We start from the raw sequence: 17,991 nt of genomic DNA on the forward strand, positions 1-17,991 counted from the left end.
AGGGACAGGCTTCACCTCAGAGTCTGGCACACCATACTTGAAAGGTTTCCAACCTTTATCTTGAAAAGCAAAGGCAAGGCCTCTCCTTTTCATGTGCAAACACAGAATTTATTCCAAGATATTCCCATCCTTTAGTAGCATGGCCTGAGGCGACTGTAAAATTCTGCAACTCCATCTAACTATTTGGAAGTAGTGTGTGTCTTGTGCAAGAGTTCTGTGTACTTGCACTGAGGGAAAAGTAAAATATGTAAGATAACCCCACACAGGATTATTTTACATTAATGCACCCAAGGGTTTATGAAGCAATAAGGCAGTTAAAATCAATCCTTTCCTGCTGAAGCCAAACCAGCTCACTGAAACCGAGTTTAGCTTTTGGGGTTGTTTGCTTTTTCCCATCTTCGTGTTTCCCTTTAATCTTTGTGCTGGATAATTAAGACAACATTCCTCAGCATCTTTCCTGCTGTTTGTTGTGCTTATACAAGAGCCGGCTGCATTTGTTCCACGGAAAGAACATCCAAAGCCACATTCTGTGGTTTCAAGTAAAATCCTCTGCGGTGTTGACTTTTAATCTTGGGTTTGCCTGAAATCTGCATTACTCAAGAAAATACTGATAAAAATAGACTCCTTAAGGAAAAGAAAACAAGGCAGCAACACGGCTGGGAGAGCTTATGCTCAAGTTTGCATTGAAGTTTTTATTGATGGTGAGACTTCTGGGCTTGTCCTAAAACTGCCAGCAGAAGCAGTGGGTCAGGGTGCTGGCCCTGTGTCACCTTCTGAGGTCCCTTTTGCTGCCGGCTGGACCCTGCCAGCATCCAAGGCTCGCGGAGCACTCCCTGTCCCCGGAGCACTCCCTGTCCCCGGAGTGCTCCCTGTCCCTGATGCTCTCCCTGTCCCCAATGCCCTCTCCCTGTCCCCAATGCCCTCTCCCTGTCCCTGATGCTCTCCCTGTCCCCAATGCCCTCTCCCTGTCCCTGATGCTCTCCCTGTCCCCGGAGCTCTCCTTGTTCCTGGAGTGCTTCCTGTCCCTGATACTCTCCCTGACCCTGATCCTCTCTCCCTGTCCCCGGAGCTATCCATGTCCCCAATGCTCTTTCCCTGTCCCCGATGCTCTCCTTGTCCCGATGCTGTCTCCCTGTCCCTGATTCTCTCCCTGTCCCCGATGCTCTCCCTGCCCCCGAAGCGCTGCGGGAGCCTTATAAAACAGCCGAGCGGTTATGAAACCCATGGCCCCGCTGCCAGACGTCTCATTCCCGGTAGATGGCAGTGCCAGCTCATTTTTCCTAATTTTTCCCACTTATTTTTTTCCTGGCGCCGCGCCCGATGCCAGCCCTCGGCGGCTGCGGCGGGGCTGGGGATGAACAGGCGCGGCCCCTGCGCTGGGTCAGCGCTGCAAAGAAAGAGAGCTTTGTCGGGGGTTTTCCCCCTAGAACTGCTTTTCGTTTGTTTTCGATAAATTTGAAATCTGTTTTAGCAGATCAGCACAGCTCCAGGTGTCTGTCCCTGCTCACGCTGCTCCATCCCACAACGAACAGCGTGGAGGGCACAGGAGGATGTTGGTGATGCCAAATCTGGAGGGACTCTGCAGAGCCAGGCAGACAGAGTCCCTGCATTTCTCTCCGACGGTCTTGTACAAAACCTGCTCACCCAGGTCCCAGCTCCCCACCTATTATTGCCTTTCCTTGAGTGTTTCCTTTTGCAGAAGGACAGATAGCATTGGGTAGGCAGTGTGACTGGGTGAATGAATAGCAGTTCTCTTTGGAGATCACAACATCTTTATTTGGCTAAGAGTGGCCCAGTTGCCCTCCAGCCCAAGCTGCTATTTCCATCTCCATCTCCTCGGCATGCCCAGGGTGTGTGCTGCTGCTCCAGCATGGAAAGACTAATCCTTGTCTTCCTTCTCATCATCCTTGGCAATGCCTTGGTCCTGAAACAGAAATAAAAGGGACAGCATGTGGGGGGAGTGCTGAGTGTCCCATCCCAGGTATTTGGTAGCATCCATGCTAGGGTTTGTAGTGCAAACCCCACAGGGGTGGGGTGCAAGGGGGAGCCAGGCCCCAGCACGGAGCTGGGGTGAGGTTACCTCCTCCAAGTCACTGTCAGAGCTGCTGCTGCTCCTGTCCTCTTCCCCATCTCCCTGCTGGGGTGAAGAGAGAGGGAAAAGCATCACTGGGAATCCTGGGAACCCTGGCAGTTCAGAGTCAGGAGGCAGAAAGGCTCCTGGTCCTGTGGGTATCTAGAGCCAGGCTTGGCACCAGTGGTGCTGCAGTGGAGCCACGTGTGACCACAGCACCACAGAGTTTTCCAGAGCCAAGGGCGAGGATTGCACGGTGTGTGCAGTGCAGGCAGCATTGCTGCCACACCAGCATCCCATCTGGAGAGAAAAAGGAGGGAGATCTAACTAGAAATGCTGGGAGCAAAGAGACAGCTGTCTCTTCGTGGAAAAGCCATGGACACTGTGATTTCTAGGCTGTGGGCAGCATAGCTCCATCTACTACAGGTGTGGGTTTGCCATGGGTCAGATTTGGCCTCCCTTTACAGCCAGGATGTAAATGGTTCTGCAGAAAACTTCATCATTCCCCCACCTTTTCTTCTTCCTTCTTCCTCCTCTTCTGCTTCTCCTTCTCTTTTTCTCCCTCAGTCTTCTCCTTTTCTTCCTTCTCTTTTTTGTCCTCCTCTCTCTCCTTATCTTCCCGTCCAAACCCTACAGCAGGGCACAGAGGAAGGTTCATTGCCAGCGTGGAGCATCCAGCACACACAAACCCTGCAGGTGCCCTGGGCCCACACCAAACACTCACATTTCAGGATTGTCGACATGTCACCAAAGCCAAAGAGCTCTGGGGCACGAGACAGTCACACCTATGGATCAGAGAGGACCTGAAGGAGCAACAAGAGAGTGCAGGAAGATGAGTTTTTCAGGGATGAAAATGCCTCCCTGTGTAATTCTTACCCCCGCAAACAGCAGGGACAATCTGTGGACGACACAAAAACCAGAAAGACCAGACTTTGTGCCCACCCAGGCAGCCCCCTCTGCCCAGGACAGCAACAAGTAGAGAGGGATGGAGGCAGAGAAATTGCAGGGCAAATGTGCAGGGAGATGTCATAACCTCCCACCATGAGCAGGTGCAAATTACAGAAGTATTTCAAATTAAATGAGGAAGAAACAATAGAGAGCAGGCTCCTAAGAATCCCCAGTAGAAAGGACACCTTCCCGGAGGGACAGGGTGATGGCAGAGAGGGAGATGGAGACAGCAGCAAGCAAAGAAGCCAAGAGCAAGGTTAAGAAAACTCCCAAGCATTGATTAGGTGCCTGAAAGGTGACAGATGAAAAGAAAGGAAAGGAAACAGCTTGCTTTAAAAACAGGAGGCCCAAACAAAGCCTAAGAAATAGCCTGGGCAGTTCAAACCCTCCCTCTCATACACAAACAGGGCAGCAAGGGTGAGGGGATCAGGTCCCTTCTGCTCACTGGGAAGAGCAGATCTGCCCCTGTGGCAGCAGGTAATTAGGAAATAGTTTCTCTTCCAGCAAGTGTTGGAGGGAAGCAGAATATTAATGCTTCCTTTTAATGGTTTTTAGCCACAAAATGACATCATCTGGTTGGTGTTATTGGCCCTTCTGAAGGAGACAATTGCAGCCTCTGAGCCGATATTATTGATTTGTATTTTCTAGGAAGGTTTTTAAACCCCCAGGATGCTGCAAGGGAGCAGGAAGCAGTGGGTTTTGGGGGAGCAGGAGGGAAGGGAGTTTGGATGGGAAGGAAAGGAGTGTGGGAAGTGATTGATAGAAGATGTAATCAGTGCAAAGTTAAAATCTAATTAATAATGAACAGCAATCTAATTCATCTCCGTAATTAAGAAGTGCAACTACTAATTGAAAATAATCACATTTTAATCTAAAATCGTTAAAAATAATCAAACATTAACAAAAGAAAAGGCAGCCCTGGGAAGGGATAGGAGAAGGTGCAGGTGACGCTCTGGCCCCAGGTCCTGCTCACCAAAGCTGCCCCATGGTTCCCATGGTGTGCCCAGCCCCGAATCCATGAGGATCCCCCTGCCTTGTGCCTTCACTGCCAGAGGGGAGCAGTTAGGGAAGGCTCAAGGTACAGATGGGTACAGATAGGGAAGGCACAGAGGTGGACATCGAGCTTTGCACGAGGAGATGGACAACCAGACCAAAGTCCAGCAGCCAGGGCTGGGAAGGGACAGCTCCACCTCAACCCATGCCAAGAAATGCCTCTATGGGGGGTTAAACCCCTTTAAGCCCCCCCTGCACTGCTACCTCTATCCCTGCTGATTTACAAGACATGGGGCGGGCTCTGCCAAGCTCCTGTCTGGGGGTGCCACCCAGCACCCTGTGCAGCCCCTGCCGTGGTGCTGCCTGCTGATGGCTGCCAAGGCTCAGCTTCTCCCCTTCCATCCCAGCCCAGAGCAGCAGATCTGGTTTTGCCTGTTCCTCTGGAGCCTGGCATTTCACACAGGCAGGTTTGCCTGCCCCAGATGAGCTGGTTTCCTAAAGCCCAGGCAGACAAACCAGCAAAACCCAGAGACCAGCTGATGGTCCCCACGGAGCAGCTGCAATTGTCCATAGCCAAGCTGGGCATGAGGTGCAGCTGGATCAGGGAGCAAACCTGTGAATTCACACCCTTCTAGTGTGACCTTACCCTCCCAAGCACAACAGGCTCACAGTGAGCCCACTCCCATCTCAGCCAGGGAACTGAAATCCTTCCCACAAAGCTCAGGTCCCCACTGCCATCCCCAAGACCACATGGAGCACGAGCTGTCCCAGAGATGCTCCTGCTGCACCCTCATTCACCCTGCTCTCCTGCTCTGCTTCTCCAGCCTGTAAAACACACAGGTGAGTCTGTAAATTCCCTGCATGGCATAAGGGATATAGGGAAGAGCCTTACCTGGAGCTGAAAAAGAAGCAATCTCCTCGACGGCTGGCAGCAGCCAGGGCTCTGGGTTTTTGAGTGTTGCGGTCTCCTCCCCAGTCCCACTTTTGGAGCAGAAAAACTGGCTCTGCCATCCGTCATGGACAGCACATGACACCGGAAACGTGACCAGTCCCACTGGAACCCACAGGAGGCATTGCCTCCAGCACAGGCAGGAGCAGAAAGACCTTTTGCAAGCAAGTCAGGGCAGCTCTGGAGGTTGCAGACATCCATGGGAATCAGGCCTGGGACCAGGGAGAGCACTGAGGATGCAGTCTGGGAACGTGCTCTGGTCAGGACCCTGCTGGAAGTACAGAAAAGGGGCTTTGGGAGATGTCTACTGTGAGTGGGAGGTGTTAGGCAGTTCCAGGAGGTCCAGGTAAGGCTGGACCAGGCAGAGCTCAGCACTCCCAGCTCCCTCCAAATCTTGTCCTTGCTGCTGGCTTTCACTCCAACATATCATTAAGTAAATACCTGTCAGAAGAGAGCAGTTACCAGCACATCTAAACACGTGCATAATGTGCCTTCCCTCTAATGCAATGCCCTCATTTCTAACAGCACCAGTAAGGGATAATAACAGTAACAATAGTGTCAGAAAGGGCTTGTGTACCCAGCTAATTTGTTTTCCATACCAAATAAAAGGAATTAGCTCTCCCATGTGTTTTGTCCCATTTAACGCCTTCAACTCTACAACAAGGCTGCTCCCACAATCACTTGACTTTCCTTTTCAGTAATTGCAGGGTGTGTGGAGCCCCCTCGACAGAGTGAACCTAACTCTGGGTAACCCATGCAGGGAGCAAGCAGCTCTGCAGGAGTCACTTGTCCCAACAACCTGGCTGCTTCTGCCCCAGACCTGCTCCACCTCAGCCTGCACTGGCCCCAAACCCAGAGCAAGGCAGGTCTAGGTCAGAAATGAGGGACGGGTTTCAACATCCAGGGCAGATAAACCCTGGAGCAGCTCAGCCAAGCTGGTAGCAGAGTCTCTGTTGCTGCCCAGTTTACAATCAGTAGCCCTGGTCTCTTACAGAGATGCTTCAGCTCACACACAAATCACTCAGGGAACTCCTGCTGCCAGCACTGGTCTTGGGATAAATGCTGGCAGCAATCCCATCTGTGCCAGCATGGCACAGCTGCCAGGTTGGTGCAGCCAGGGAATTTGGTGGAGATGTACACATGGAGCACCCTGAAAACAGATCCAGGGGTTTGGGATCTGTTTGGTGTTGGGACCAGCACAGGCAGCCAGCCCATATCTCTGAGCAGCTCCTGCCACCTTAGGAGGATTCTTCCCAACAAAAACCAAACTCAAACTCATTTTTAACTTATTTTAACTGCTCACTCCCTGCCAGCCCCAGCTGGGCTCTCAGTCTCTGATGCCTCCAGCATCCTCCAGTGAGAACAGCCCAGGGGACAGCCCTGCCATTGCTCTCTGGACACGGGGACACAAAGTGTCACCCAGGGAACCAGGACCATCCTGACCAGCAGGCCAGGCTGCAGCCACCAGCATCTCCCTGCTGCAGGACAGCCAGGGACACTTCTAGATCCCAGAACACAGACTGCACAGGCTCTGCTCTCACCCTGCAGCAGGCACAAAGCTGGCCTTGAAGGAGGGAAAGCAGCCTGCTAGCCAGCACCCAAAGCACCAGTGCATGGTAGCCTCGACCTACTGTCACAGGAGACTCCCAAAAAACATGGACTAGCACAGTACAGGCCACTTTTGTCCTGTTTCTGTGCCAAGGAGCCCTTGAGTACAGAACACCCATCTCTGCTTAGGTCACATCCTCACAGACCACTCTTTATTTTGGATTCAATGAACACACCCTAGAAGGAAATACCAGAGCCCTCCTCCTCCTGCCATGAGCTCCCCTGTTCCTGCCTCTGAGTCAGACCCTTTAATTTGTCCTGTGGGTGACATGGGACAGGTGTCCCTTTAGTCAGGGCCACCAGTGGCAGCATAGCTGCTGCTTCTTCCACACCAGGACAATTGCCAGGGGGTCTGCTGCTACTGACCAGCATTTTAACAATGGAAATGGAGTCCCTGGGAAGGTGGTTGGCAAGGCCTGAGAACACATCCCAAAGCCCATTGGGAAGCCCAAGTCTTTTTTATGTTTTCAACCTTTCCACAGCAGCTGCCAGGAAGCAGCTTTTACAGCTGCAACTAAATCACTCCAAAGGAAAGAAAACAATTGTGGAAAGCTTTTTTTTTTCCCCCAAGTCACTGCCAGCATCTTAGCTGACTCTTATCTATTCTCAGCCACCTCTCACCTCCCCAAACGCTACCAGAAGTGTTCAAATTACTGTCAGCTCTCATTAGATTTACATGGAAGGCAAGGCCAAGCAGGAAGACCTCCAGACAGCTGGATGCTGAATTCTGATGAATCCTTTGGGTAGAAAGATTTCAGCAACTATGGAACTGTTTTTGTTGTCCATCTATTGCAGTCCTCACACTGGCACACAAATGAAGCTGGTGCACGTTTGATTATTGGCTGCTGTAACAAAATCCATGTGGGCACATGACTGAAGGAATTACTGTCTGCATCTTTAAAAAAATCACCTCATTTCCTTTAATTATTAAACTACTCTACACTAAAGCACTGCAGGTCAGTAGAATTTATCTGCAAAAAAGCAGCTGCTGCTTCATAAAACTCTATTACCTTTATTTCTTCTCTTCTGACATTCCTGTACATTTTGGCTTTTTGGCAGGAGCAAAGATGCCTTTTTGCACTGACACAGGAACTGGGAGCTCATCTTGGGAGCTCTCACTCCCCAGCCTGGGTTCAGAGCACTGTTTGCTGCCATGAGAAACATCCCAGCTGTCCCGCCCCCAGAGCTGCACCCAGCTCTGTCCCAAAACACACAATCAGGGCTGAGGAAAAAAACCCACAGTTCTCTTATTTAATTTGTGCCCACTGCTACCTTGATAGCTTTTAACTGAAACAGCTGTCAAAACAAATCCTTTATTTAATAATGCTATCAACCAAAAGAAGAAAAAAATACAGATTTTATTTTAGTGCAGATTTTTTTAGCCCGGACACACTCCTTACAAGTCCAGTTTTAAGATGCCAGAAAAAGCTTTCCCTTTTGAGATCTGATCAGTCTAACCATGACTAAGGTAGATTTTTTTCCATATATATATAAAATCAGAGCATTAGCCAAAAGGTATTCTAATACAAAAAAATACTTCTCTACTGCACAACTAGAGCAGAGGAATGTTCTAAGCCTTCAGTATAGCAGAGATGTGCAAGACCTGCTAAAACCCAGAGGATTTTCAAAAGGGGATTTGAGCATCATTGTTATCAATGAGCAAGTGCAGAGGCAGGTGTGACACTCAGTCACCTCTGATTAGCTATTATGGACTTCTTGAAATTCCATTTCAGTTGTGCATTTCTGCTCTTGTGATTCCAACAGAGGCTGCTGCCTCCCCATGGGCAGGCTCAAAAGATAAAGGAACAAAGCAGGGAACTTGCACAGCACAAAGAAACAGTTAACATACGTGGAGCAGCTTCTGAGGCAAATTAGGACTCCTACTAACAGAACCAAATTGCTGCCTCTCTCCCTACTTTAATAGATACCTTCCAAGAAGGAGCATTGCATTATAGTGTTTTTCCACAGAAAGAGAAGACAAGCAGTATGCGAGTCTGTGAACAGGCTGTGGCTGACATGTCAAGCTGCACTCAAAAACTGGAATCCTCCTGCTGAATTCTCTCATTAAAGTGCCCAAAGACAAATCAATCCCTTTTAGTCAGTTCTCATTTATTGCTATAAAGGCAAGTACCTGCATTCTCAGGGCCAGATCAGCATTTTCCCAGCTCGTGCTGAAGCAAGCACAGTGTGAGAGAATGAGAAACAGCACCCTGGTGAGAGTCCCTGTCCCACATCCCTGAGTCAGTACAGACATCTTCAGGAAGCTGAGCTTCTCTTTAGCACCAGCTGGATCAGGAATCCTCTCTGCTCTATTCTGCCCAGTCTAGGAATTGCAAGGTTCATAATCACAAAAATTTACCTTTTCTTACACCTCCTATCTAATATTCACTCCAACACGAATGCAGAGCTATCAGGAACCCAATTATGTCTGACTTAAAAATCACACCATGATTTTAGCTAACTAACTAGCCAGCTGCTACTCCTCTCTTCAGCAATGGAGAAGCTCTCTGGACTGTGAACACAAAGAGCTTGTTAACACATACAGCAGAGAGATTTCAGTGAAAAGACACAGACAGTCCACGAAACAGAGAAGCAATCTGCACTTTAAGTCTGTCACGTTGTCCACCAGCCTGGACTATGCTAATCACATCTCTCAGTGTGCTGTAAGAGCTGTCATTGCCAGACTGCACTTAATCACCATTCTTGCAGCAGCAGTGAGCAGAGTTCATCTTTTTCCCTTTAATAAGAGCCATTACATCATTCTCCAGCATGGAAACTACGAAGTGGGAAGGTCAAAAAGTTCTTAATTAGAAGGATTTTTATTACTGTGATAGTTCCGTTCTAGCCTCAATAAGAGAGATCTGCAGTACAGGCAGCAAGAGCTGGAAGGCATCTTGGATATAGGAAGCACTGTTTGAAGCCTGTGAAAACAAAAATCAGAATACACACATAAATAGCCATGCTACCAATCAGCTTTGCTCACCACATACTCATTTCGAACAGCATTGATTATTGCACAGAAAAAACAAAAGCCTAGTGCTTGCTGGATTTTAAAGGCTTCATTCTAGAAATCAATTTTATGTCAAGTTTTTGAGGGGCTTTATGCCAGTAGGCAAAAAAAAAAAGCAAATAGCTTAAAGACTGCCAAACAAGATCAGTTGCAATCCAAATGCAGGATACTGTTCTCAGCAAGAGAAGAAAAGTGTTTACTTCTAAGTGGAGCATGCTGTGGCAGGAAGGAAGAACAAATGAACATGAAACACCCCCTTCCTACCACACCTCCAAGCTCTGCAAGCTTGAGAACCAATTTAACAGTAAGGAAGTGTTGGGACTCTTGTATGCCAATTTCTGAACTTGTCTAAGATTTGACTTTGGACGTTTGAATTCTAAAAATGCAGACTGTTGAATTTAATATGTGTCTCCTGACCCATCATAACTGTGAGCTGACACTAACTCCTCACTACGTAACTCATCTTTTGTGCAAATCTACAGACATTTATCAAAACTTTCAAGTTATTAAGATAGGTAAGCACAATTTTAGACCATGGGTTAGAGAACTTGGCATGCATAAGGATCCTAAAGTGGGAAGAACCAACACATCTATTTTTAAAGTATTAGCTTAAAGTTTTAACATTAGCATAACTGACCTCCAAAAACACTCCAGTGATTAAGGGATTAAGCACATCTGCTTTCTCTTTGACCTGCAGAGATCAGACATATATTATCCTGATTGAAAATTTGATCACATTTCTTCAAGCAAAATAAAGCTAAACCCTCAGCAAGTTTAAAACCACCACTGCTCCCTTAACTAGAGGAAAGCTAAGCCACAAGCTTAGCAGCCTTGTAACATGCAAATAAGAACAAAGTAACCTGCACATGCCCAGCACAGGTCAGGTATGAGTACACATCACATCTTCAAATGAACTGGGAACAAGTGAGGAATCCAGAGATGAAGATAGCATCTTCAGGAACAGAGTGCTTTGGAAAATCCACAAAAGGCTCACAAACTTTATTTGCCTCTGTCTCCTCAGCACTGTAAGCATCAATTCCCACCCCTACTCTGTGCCAGGCTCTCAAAAGCTCAGATGCCACAGTTTGAAGAACCCTGGCCTAAAAGATCAGTTCACAAGTTAAAAACTGCATATATAAACTTGCAAAAACAAAAAGCAGTTCCTGGCAAAGATCCCAAGGCTGTTAGCAAATAACCACATCTCATTCCTAAGAACTGTGGTGTAACTCTTACCCCTGCAGTCGTTAAGCATGTCGTGAACTCTTTAGAGAAAGCTGACAGTTCTTTGCAGAGCATGATCGTCAGTCTGTGGAAGAAAGGGAAAACAACGAAGTAAAGACAATCCTCAAGATTAAATTTCTTTCAGCATTCCTCTAACACATAAATACTCTACTTCTATGCTTACTAAGTTAAATTAAACCAAAATTTATATAAACCGTGTATGAAGATTCAGAAGTTCCCCAAATAAAACTGAGAGGGAAAAGGTGGGGAAATAAATAATTAAAGCAGAAGATCTTAAAGAGCACTCAGAGGACACACATCCATTCCAGAAGGAACAGTACTAACTTGCCTTTTTTTACTGGCAAGTGTCATTTTCTGAATTAGAAAGTACTGCACATTTCAGATACATGCCAACTGTCTCCTGTGCAGTAATTTTGCCATCTCCTGTACCAAGCATACTAAATTATTAAAGAGGTAATCAGGAATCACTTTTGTACAACTGTTTTGTCATGCTTTAAATCTCTGCCTACTGACTAGCACAAGCTTAATGCAAATGTTCTTCTAGGCTACACAAAGCTTTCAAGAAGACTTTCCTCTTTCTTATCAAGAAATGCCTTTAAGCTGCAAAGAGACAGCTGAGTTCTGTTGGAACATAATGATGCCACCCATCAAAAATTCACAGATTTGCCCAATTCCCAAATTTAAACACCTATGCAGAATTCAAGAGCCCTGCATTTTAAGGATTTCCAAAGAATTATAAGACAGTTTAATCAGTAATTATATGCTATCCATTTACTGAGAGATGCACTCACTGTGACAGGGACTTGGCTCTGTCTGTGACTGTCACCTCCTGTTTCTGACCGTAGAGAAACAAGGCTGCAGTTTTGTGAAACATTTCAATGGAGCAGGCTGTCAGTTCTGCCAGGCTTCTTATGGCAAATGCATGAATATCCTGCAAGAGTGACAAAAATTCTGCATACAACACAAAAACTAGTAGCTTTTATTATTTAAAACAAGTCAATCACACAACATACTATCACTGCCCTTTCAGACCTCAGAACCCACACAAAAATAGAAACCCATAAACCCTGTGAGTCACAACTGTAACTCAGCAGCCAGATAAAACACTCTGCAGGCAGATGTTATTTTCCTTGATTACCCAGTTACCTCTACTGATTTCTTAGCATCCTGGTCACCATCTCTGGATTCTACTTCTTGGTTTTCTTCATTTTCTTTTTCCTCTTTAGCAAGACTGCTGTTGAATCGTGCTATCCACTCATGAGCAGATGTCCTCACCTGAAGCAAGATGTGCCATAATATTTAATAACTGAAATGAAGCCCCCATGCACACGCCAAGACAATGGAAAGAAGCAGAAAGAAGAAGCTACAGAGGAAAGAAGCAGCTACAACTCCTTTTGAGCTTCTGAGAAGAACCAGGACAAACGATCCCAATGCCTTCAGAATTTTGCAGACGTTTGGCTGATGTAGTTGAAGGCTCTAGCACCAGGGACTGGAGTTTACCAACAAGACCGAACTACCAGAGGTGCTTTAAAAACATGTCTGCAGAATGCTGCTGCCACTTGCTGGATCTGAAGGGTAGTGAAATGATGGCAAAAAGGATGACTCTTCCTCATACCAGCTCCTGAACATAGTAAAATGAGGTGCTTTGTACCAAGAGCAGGCCTTCAGTTCATGACTGTAGGTTTCTTCACTGTGGCAACTGAAGGCTCACATGATGCTTCCCCATAAAGGCCCATCTCTTTTGCCTACTATTGACAAAATGGTAGGCAAAATATGACTTGTTTTCATGCATTTTATATTTTCACAAGCAGAGCAGGTGATGAGAAGCTCTTCCTGTGAGGAAACTCTCCAGCTTTTAGAAAATGGAAAATAACTCACCGTGATCACCTTGTCTGGCGTGGAGGAGATGTGCAGTTCTGAAAACAGCCCTGTTACTTCTTTTGTGAACTCTTCATCTCCTAAAGGACAGGAAAGGTTAAAGAATCCACACAAACGACAGATTCAGGAATAAGCAGCACTTCAGTGCACAACTAGTTCTGCACCAGTCTGTCAACTGTTTCCTTTATTTCTCTTTGAATCATCACCTCAGGCAAGAATGCATCAAACCCAGTCTTTTCAAACACAATTTCTAAGGTAAGTTCTGCAAAGGTGGAGACATCAGTGCCTGAAGGTTAGTTCCTGCTTTCTCAATTCTGGTTTTGTAGCTAAGGTACCGCCTTTTTTTATTTTTTATTTTTTATTTTTTTAGAGGCAGCCTTTTACAACACACCAACTTGCACATCACCTTGGAGAGTCTGAAATATCACTTAGAGCCTATGGTTCTCCTATTATATATGGCACAGCAGATGTGAGATCCATTATGTGCAAATATAAAAGATACATTAAATGTTGAATGATAGCAAGTGCAGGTGTGTAAGCCCTCCCTGATGAGCATTTAGGTAAAAGCAATGCAAGAAATTTACATTTAAATCCATGTAATTCTCAAGAATCAGGGCTCTTGTGTGCAAAGGTATCTTTGAATCTTTTGCTCTGTGTGGCTAACTCTCATTTAAAAAACAAATAAAAAGGCTTTTTGCTCTCCCACATGTTGGACAACTCTGTTCAGAGTTTTCCCTTCCTGGTAAAGGAAACCCACTCTCTCTCTAAATTAGCATCTTGACTCAGGGTCAGTTGTATGAACTGCCCATGAGTCAAACAACTCTAACCCTAGTCTGGCAAGAAATCATTCCTGCTACAGAATTACTGCACAGCTTCTCAGAGATGAAGGGTGCTGCTGTCATGCCCTTGGACAGAAATGGCTTTAGGATTAAACACCCAGCTAAAGAATAATTTCAATTTGGCCTCATGCCCATTGCTACTGATCAGGGCTGGCTGGTTCTGCACTAAGGACCAGCATCTCTTCTCAAAATCTGGGGCTCTCTTACCCTTCTTTTCTTCCTCTTCTTCTTCAAAGAATTCAGGTAAAGAAAATGCTTCTTTGAGTTGTTCCATTTCCTCCTTCAGTGTGTCCAACTCCTCTCCAGAGAGGGCATTCAGAACTGCTTTCACCTGGTTAGGGACAGTACAGCCAAAGAGAGAATCAATAAATCCATCCAACAGGATGGAAAATGCAGGCCAAGGTAGCAAACCAGCAGGTGTGAGGAGAGTAACTTTTGAGAAGTTGGAGAGCTACAGAAACTGAGACTGGCTGAAGTAAAGGGAATGGCTTTAGGAGCTGAGGACAGGACGAACTGCTCCCAAGGTAAACACCAGATCCTAATACAAGGATCAAAGTGAAGGTCTGTAATCATTTTACAGCAAGTTCTGAGCACTTGATTTTACACGTATACACATACACTTCTAATCTTTTTCCCCCTGCTCAGCTGAACTCAAAATAGAAAGCAAAATGCTCAAGGCCATTACCTTTGATTCACTCTCTCTGGAAAGCATCTCTAAGGCCTCCAGATGCGAAAGACCCTGAAACTCATCAAACAGTAACCCATAATGGGCTTTCTTCTCAGTAGCCATGGTAACCTCGGTAGCTGTCTGCTGCTCTTCTTTCTCCTTTGCCTCTCGTAAGACCTGAAAAAGAAAGCAGAGGCCTCGTGACAGTGCCAGGAGATAGAGAATACAGGAGGAGAAGGCTTTTGGCTCAATAGCAAAAAAATGGTTGCTTAATGACAGGACCACAAAAGAAGGGAGAAGAGATGAGAGAAATCAATGAGGTGCTGATAGGGAAGTGCTGTACCTGAGATAATGTAGAGGTTCTGTTTATTAACCCCTTTGTTTTTTTGAATCCAGGGTCTCCCTCAGCTATTACATCCATTGTCTTTTTCCCGATGAATTCCAAAGCATCCAGACCTCCACTAATAACACTTTTACCCTAGGAATCAGATTTGGATAAAGACAGCATATAAAAACTCAGAGAAGATTACACAATGGAAGAAATTGAATTGGGAGGGTTTTATCAGCAATCTTACGCTGGGCACTCACATAAAAGCCAAACTGGTCCTTGTCACCCTAAATTCAACCCTAATCGTCACAAAGAGAGCAGCAGGACATGGAAAGAGCCACAACACATTATCACCCAACAGCTTATTACAGCACCCAGACAGCTGCAGCAATCTGATGGGAAATACATTTTTTTAGTTTGTGAACAAGCTGTGTCTCAGCACATTGCAGTATTCAGTTCTCATCCTTCCAATGAAAAAACCTGTGGATTTTGACTGCTAACTTTTGTTCGAGCCTTAAAAGCAGAAACAGAAGCCAGCTTTCCATCTGCAGCTCTTTCAGATTCCCAGGCAAACTGACAAGACAGCAGATCACAAAAGCAGTTTCTAAGGGTAATGGCTTCCTTTGAAGTGCATTTCTCATGGTCACAGGAGCAAGCTGATTTCCAAGTGAACTGAGCCAGTTTCACATAGGTTTTTTGAAGAGGAGAATGGATTTCACCTCTAGTTCTGTGGAAATCAGTGGAAATACTCCAGGAATGAGTCTGACCCTGCATTTAGCTGACTATGCCAAAGGAAAGACAGAGTACAGAGGTGACACGTACAGAAATGCATGCTCTGCACAATCCACTGTTAGGATTTTTTTGTTAGGTACCAACATTCATTTTGTAGGTACCAACATATCAAAATTCATAATATCCTGCACATTGGGAGCCAGTTAGAAGCAAGGCCCAGGATAATGGTTGTCTGAAGGCTGAAAGAGTTCATCACCATGCATCCCACAAATGCCAAAATTAAGTTTCTTCTTGCAATGTTTCAGATCAAAGGCCAAAACCCCAAAGCTCCCTTAAACTCATTTTCTCCTGCATTCCCAACTCACTCACTGTGCTTTGGACAGCAGTAGAGATGGTTGATAAAACTTCAAGTGCCCCAGCAATAGGGAAAGAGCTGCCGTCATCAGCTGCATCAGCATTGCTGGCAGCAGGATTCTCACTACCTGCAGTAGAAGGTAAAAAATTAACTTCCTGACTTCACAAAACAAACAAAAAAAAAAAGCTCCTGTCAGCCACAGAGTGAAGAATATCAACAGACACCAAATATCAGTTAGGAGCAAGCCTACAACCTACAATTCAGATTATTTTCCTCTCTACTTTTCAGAGCTAACAGAACTAATAAAGAGAGTATTATTTAACTGATTTTATTATCAGTTTCAAGGTGCAAAGTGCAGAGTAAGGTGATGTTATTTTGGGGCTCATTATGTTGTGAAAAACATTCCAGGGTTGTTCTTATGCAGTACAAAACTGACCTCTTGCAGCATCTTTAGACTCTGATGAGATTTCACTAGGACTGGGGATCCCAAGGGTTGTTTCTGCTTTTTCTATGACATTTGAAATACCTTGACCTAGAGAAGATAGAAATCAGAACAAAAACAGGATTAGAACTGCATATTCTTTTTTATTATTCCAGATTCCTTCTGTTCAAAACAGTTTAACCAGCACTAAAACCTCCTTCTATCAAGCTCACCTACCAATGTAATGAACCTAGATTTCATCTTAGCTTTTAAATAAGGCTGTAAATACTGGCAGAATACTAGTTTAAAACACCAGGTGAAAATTACACAAACACCTTAAAAACCTGAAAGTAATTCTGTCTCTGCATATCTCCTCAATCTCACTGTACCTTTTGGTACAAGCTTTTCCCATTACTTGAACAATTCTCTTGACATTTTTCCAATAATGGCTGCTATAACTGAAATCCTCTTCTCTACAAACAAGTTCTAAAGCACCAGCTTGAGACACAAAACATGATTAAAATATTTATCAAATACCAGAAAGAGCCTTACCTACAGTAGCTACGGTAGCAGACGCAGTTGACAGAAGAGATTTCCCCCAGCTTCCCCAGTAGCCCCACCCTGTCTGAACTGCAGGAGGATCTGAGACCTTTAATGAAGAAAAACAGAAGAGTGATGCAGGCATTATGGTGAGGAAAGGAACACAAGCAATCTGTGACATGTGACTTTTGTGTAGCTTTTTCATTTCAGAGAACAGCAATGTGAATTTTAAGAAAGGAGTGGGGCTTATGCTCAGAGATCTCCTGTGCTCAAAGCCATGAAATGTGAAGTCCCATTTCTCTGAGCAAGCACAGGAACATACCTTGATGGTTTCACCTGCAGGCTTTTCTGTGGCAGCAGGTTGGCTTGGGGGCTTGGGTTCAGGTCTTTTCCGAGTCACAGGCACAGTCTCTTGTTCTCTCCCTTCATTGCTCTCAGAGCAGCCAAGCTCTTCTGTCTTCTGTTCATTTTCAGCTTCGTAAGAGGTTTCATCTTTCAGATTTTCACAACTGTCTTTCTCAGACATGACTACAAACATTCATAGAAAGCAAAGTATATAAAATAATCACTCCCTCGCACTTTGACGTTAGTTCAAGAGCATCACGTTGGTGATTTAAATAATTAAACACAACAATGTTGCCATATGTACCCACATGTGTGTACACCAAATTACGTCTGACTCCAAAATGGCACAGTTGGAAGTTTAAAGTCCCACAGGAACACGTGGCTTTATCTGACTGACACACCCTCTCCACAGGAAAATAAACCAGTTTGCTAACCCTGAAAAACTAATAGACGGTAGAAAAGGCCTCAGATAATTAAATCCATTACATGCCCCACCAAAATAAAAGTGAAAACAAATCGCTTGGCATGGCTGGTGTGAGGAGTGTAGGGGCCAGCATCAGAGAGCTGAGCGGGCAGGGAGGCAGCGCCGGGGTCACTCCTGAACGTGGGGATGAGCAGGGCACCCCGGGAGCTGCGATGAGCTCCAGCGGCCTCGGCGGCACCTGCGGCTCAGCGACCTGCAGGGCCGAGCCGAGAAGCGCAGGGTCGCCGGGAGCACGCCGCGGTGGCACCGCTGTGTGCCCGGCCGGGCGCTCAGGGGTAATGGCCTCGAGGGAAGGAAGGAACGCGACAGCTCCGGGAGCGGGCCGTGCCCCTGCACCGCGACCCCCGGCACCCTCCCCACCTCCCCTCTGTGCCTCCGCCTCCCCGGGACGCCCCACAGCCCCCTGAGGCCGCCCCTCTGGCACCCCAAGCTCTCCGAGCCTCCCCGGGGGCTCCTGCCGCACCCGCCGGGTGCCCACAGCCCCCCGCCGTGTCCCCGTGCCGCCCCTCACCGGCGGCGCTCGGCGCGGCCCCGCGCTCCGGGCCGAGCCAGGCCGGCGCAGAGCGGCCCCGGCGCTGCCC

The 17,991-nt window shown here is 46.4% G+C and overlaps 1 protein-coding gene and 1 long non-coding RNA gene across 4 annotated transcripts; both read right to left on the bottom strand.

Moving 5' to 3' along the window:
• Window positions 1-1,750: 1,750 nt before the first annotated feature.
• LOC146766189 (uncharacterized) lies at window positions 1,751-5,037 on the bottom strand. The gene is made up of 5 exons (XR_014958330.1): window positions 4,905-5,037; window positions 2,796-2,874; window positions 2,583-2,701; window positions 2,081-2,137; window positions 1,751-1,924 (listed from the first exon to the last, which is right to left on the bottom strand). It is a non-coding gene; the product is annotated as an uncharacterized LOC146766189 (long non-coding RNA).
• A 2,829-nt stretch (window positions 5,038-7,866) lies between these two features.
• On the bottom strand, window positions 7,867-17,970 carry FAM114A2 (family with sequence similarity 114 member A2). 3 transcript variants are annotated; one of them, XM_085591427.1, is made up of 15 exons: window positions 17,874-17,970; window positions 17,235-17,369; window positions 16,904-17,109; window positions 16,594-16,690; window positions 16,057-16,152; window positions 15,635-15,747; window positions 14,549-14,683; window positions 14,224-14,382; window positions 13,746-13,869; window positions 12,700-12,779; window positions 11,968-12,096; window positions 11,613-11,752; window positions 10,813-10,885; window positions 10,217-10,270; window positions 7,867-9,490 (listed from the first exon to the last, which is right to left on the bottom strand). In XM_085591427.1, the coding sequence occupies exons 3-15, from the start codon at window positions 17,105-17,107 to the stop codon at window positions 9,392-9,394; spliced, it is 1,503 nt and encodes a 500-aa protein (XP_085447553.1). In that variant the 5' UTR covers window positions 17,108-17,109; window positions 17,235-17,369; window positions 17,874-17,970; the 3' UTR covers window positions 7,867-9,391. The 3 variants fall into 3 exon arrangements, with proteins under 3 accessions (XP_085447553.1, XP_021407900.2, XP_085447551.1); XM_021552225.3 differs by lacking the exon at window positions 17,235-17,369 and having other exon boundaries at window positions 17,922-17,970; XM_085591425.1 differs by lacking the exons at window positions 17,235-17,369; window positions 17,874-17,970 and having other exon boundaries at window positions 16,904-17,119.
• Window positions 17,971-17,991: the final 21 nt, after the last annotated feature.

The sequence above is a fragment of the Lonchura striata genome, chromosome 13 (genome assembly GCF_050655825.1).
Source record: "Lonchura striata isolate lonStrDom1 chromosome 13, ASM5065582v1, whole genome shotgun sequence".
NCBI lineage: Eukaryota > Metazoa > Chordata > Aves > Passeriformes > Estrildidae > Lonchura > Lonchura striata.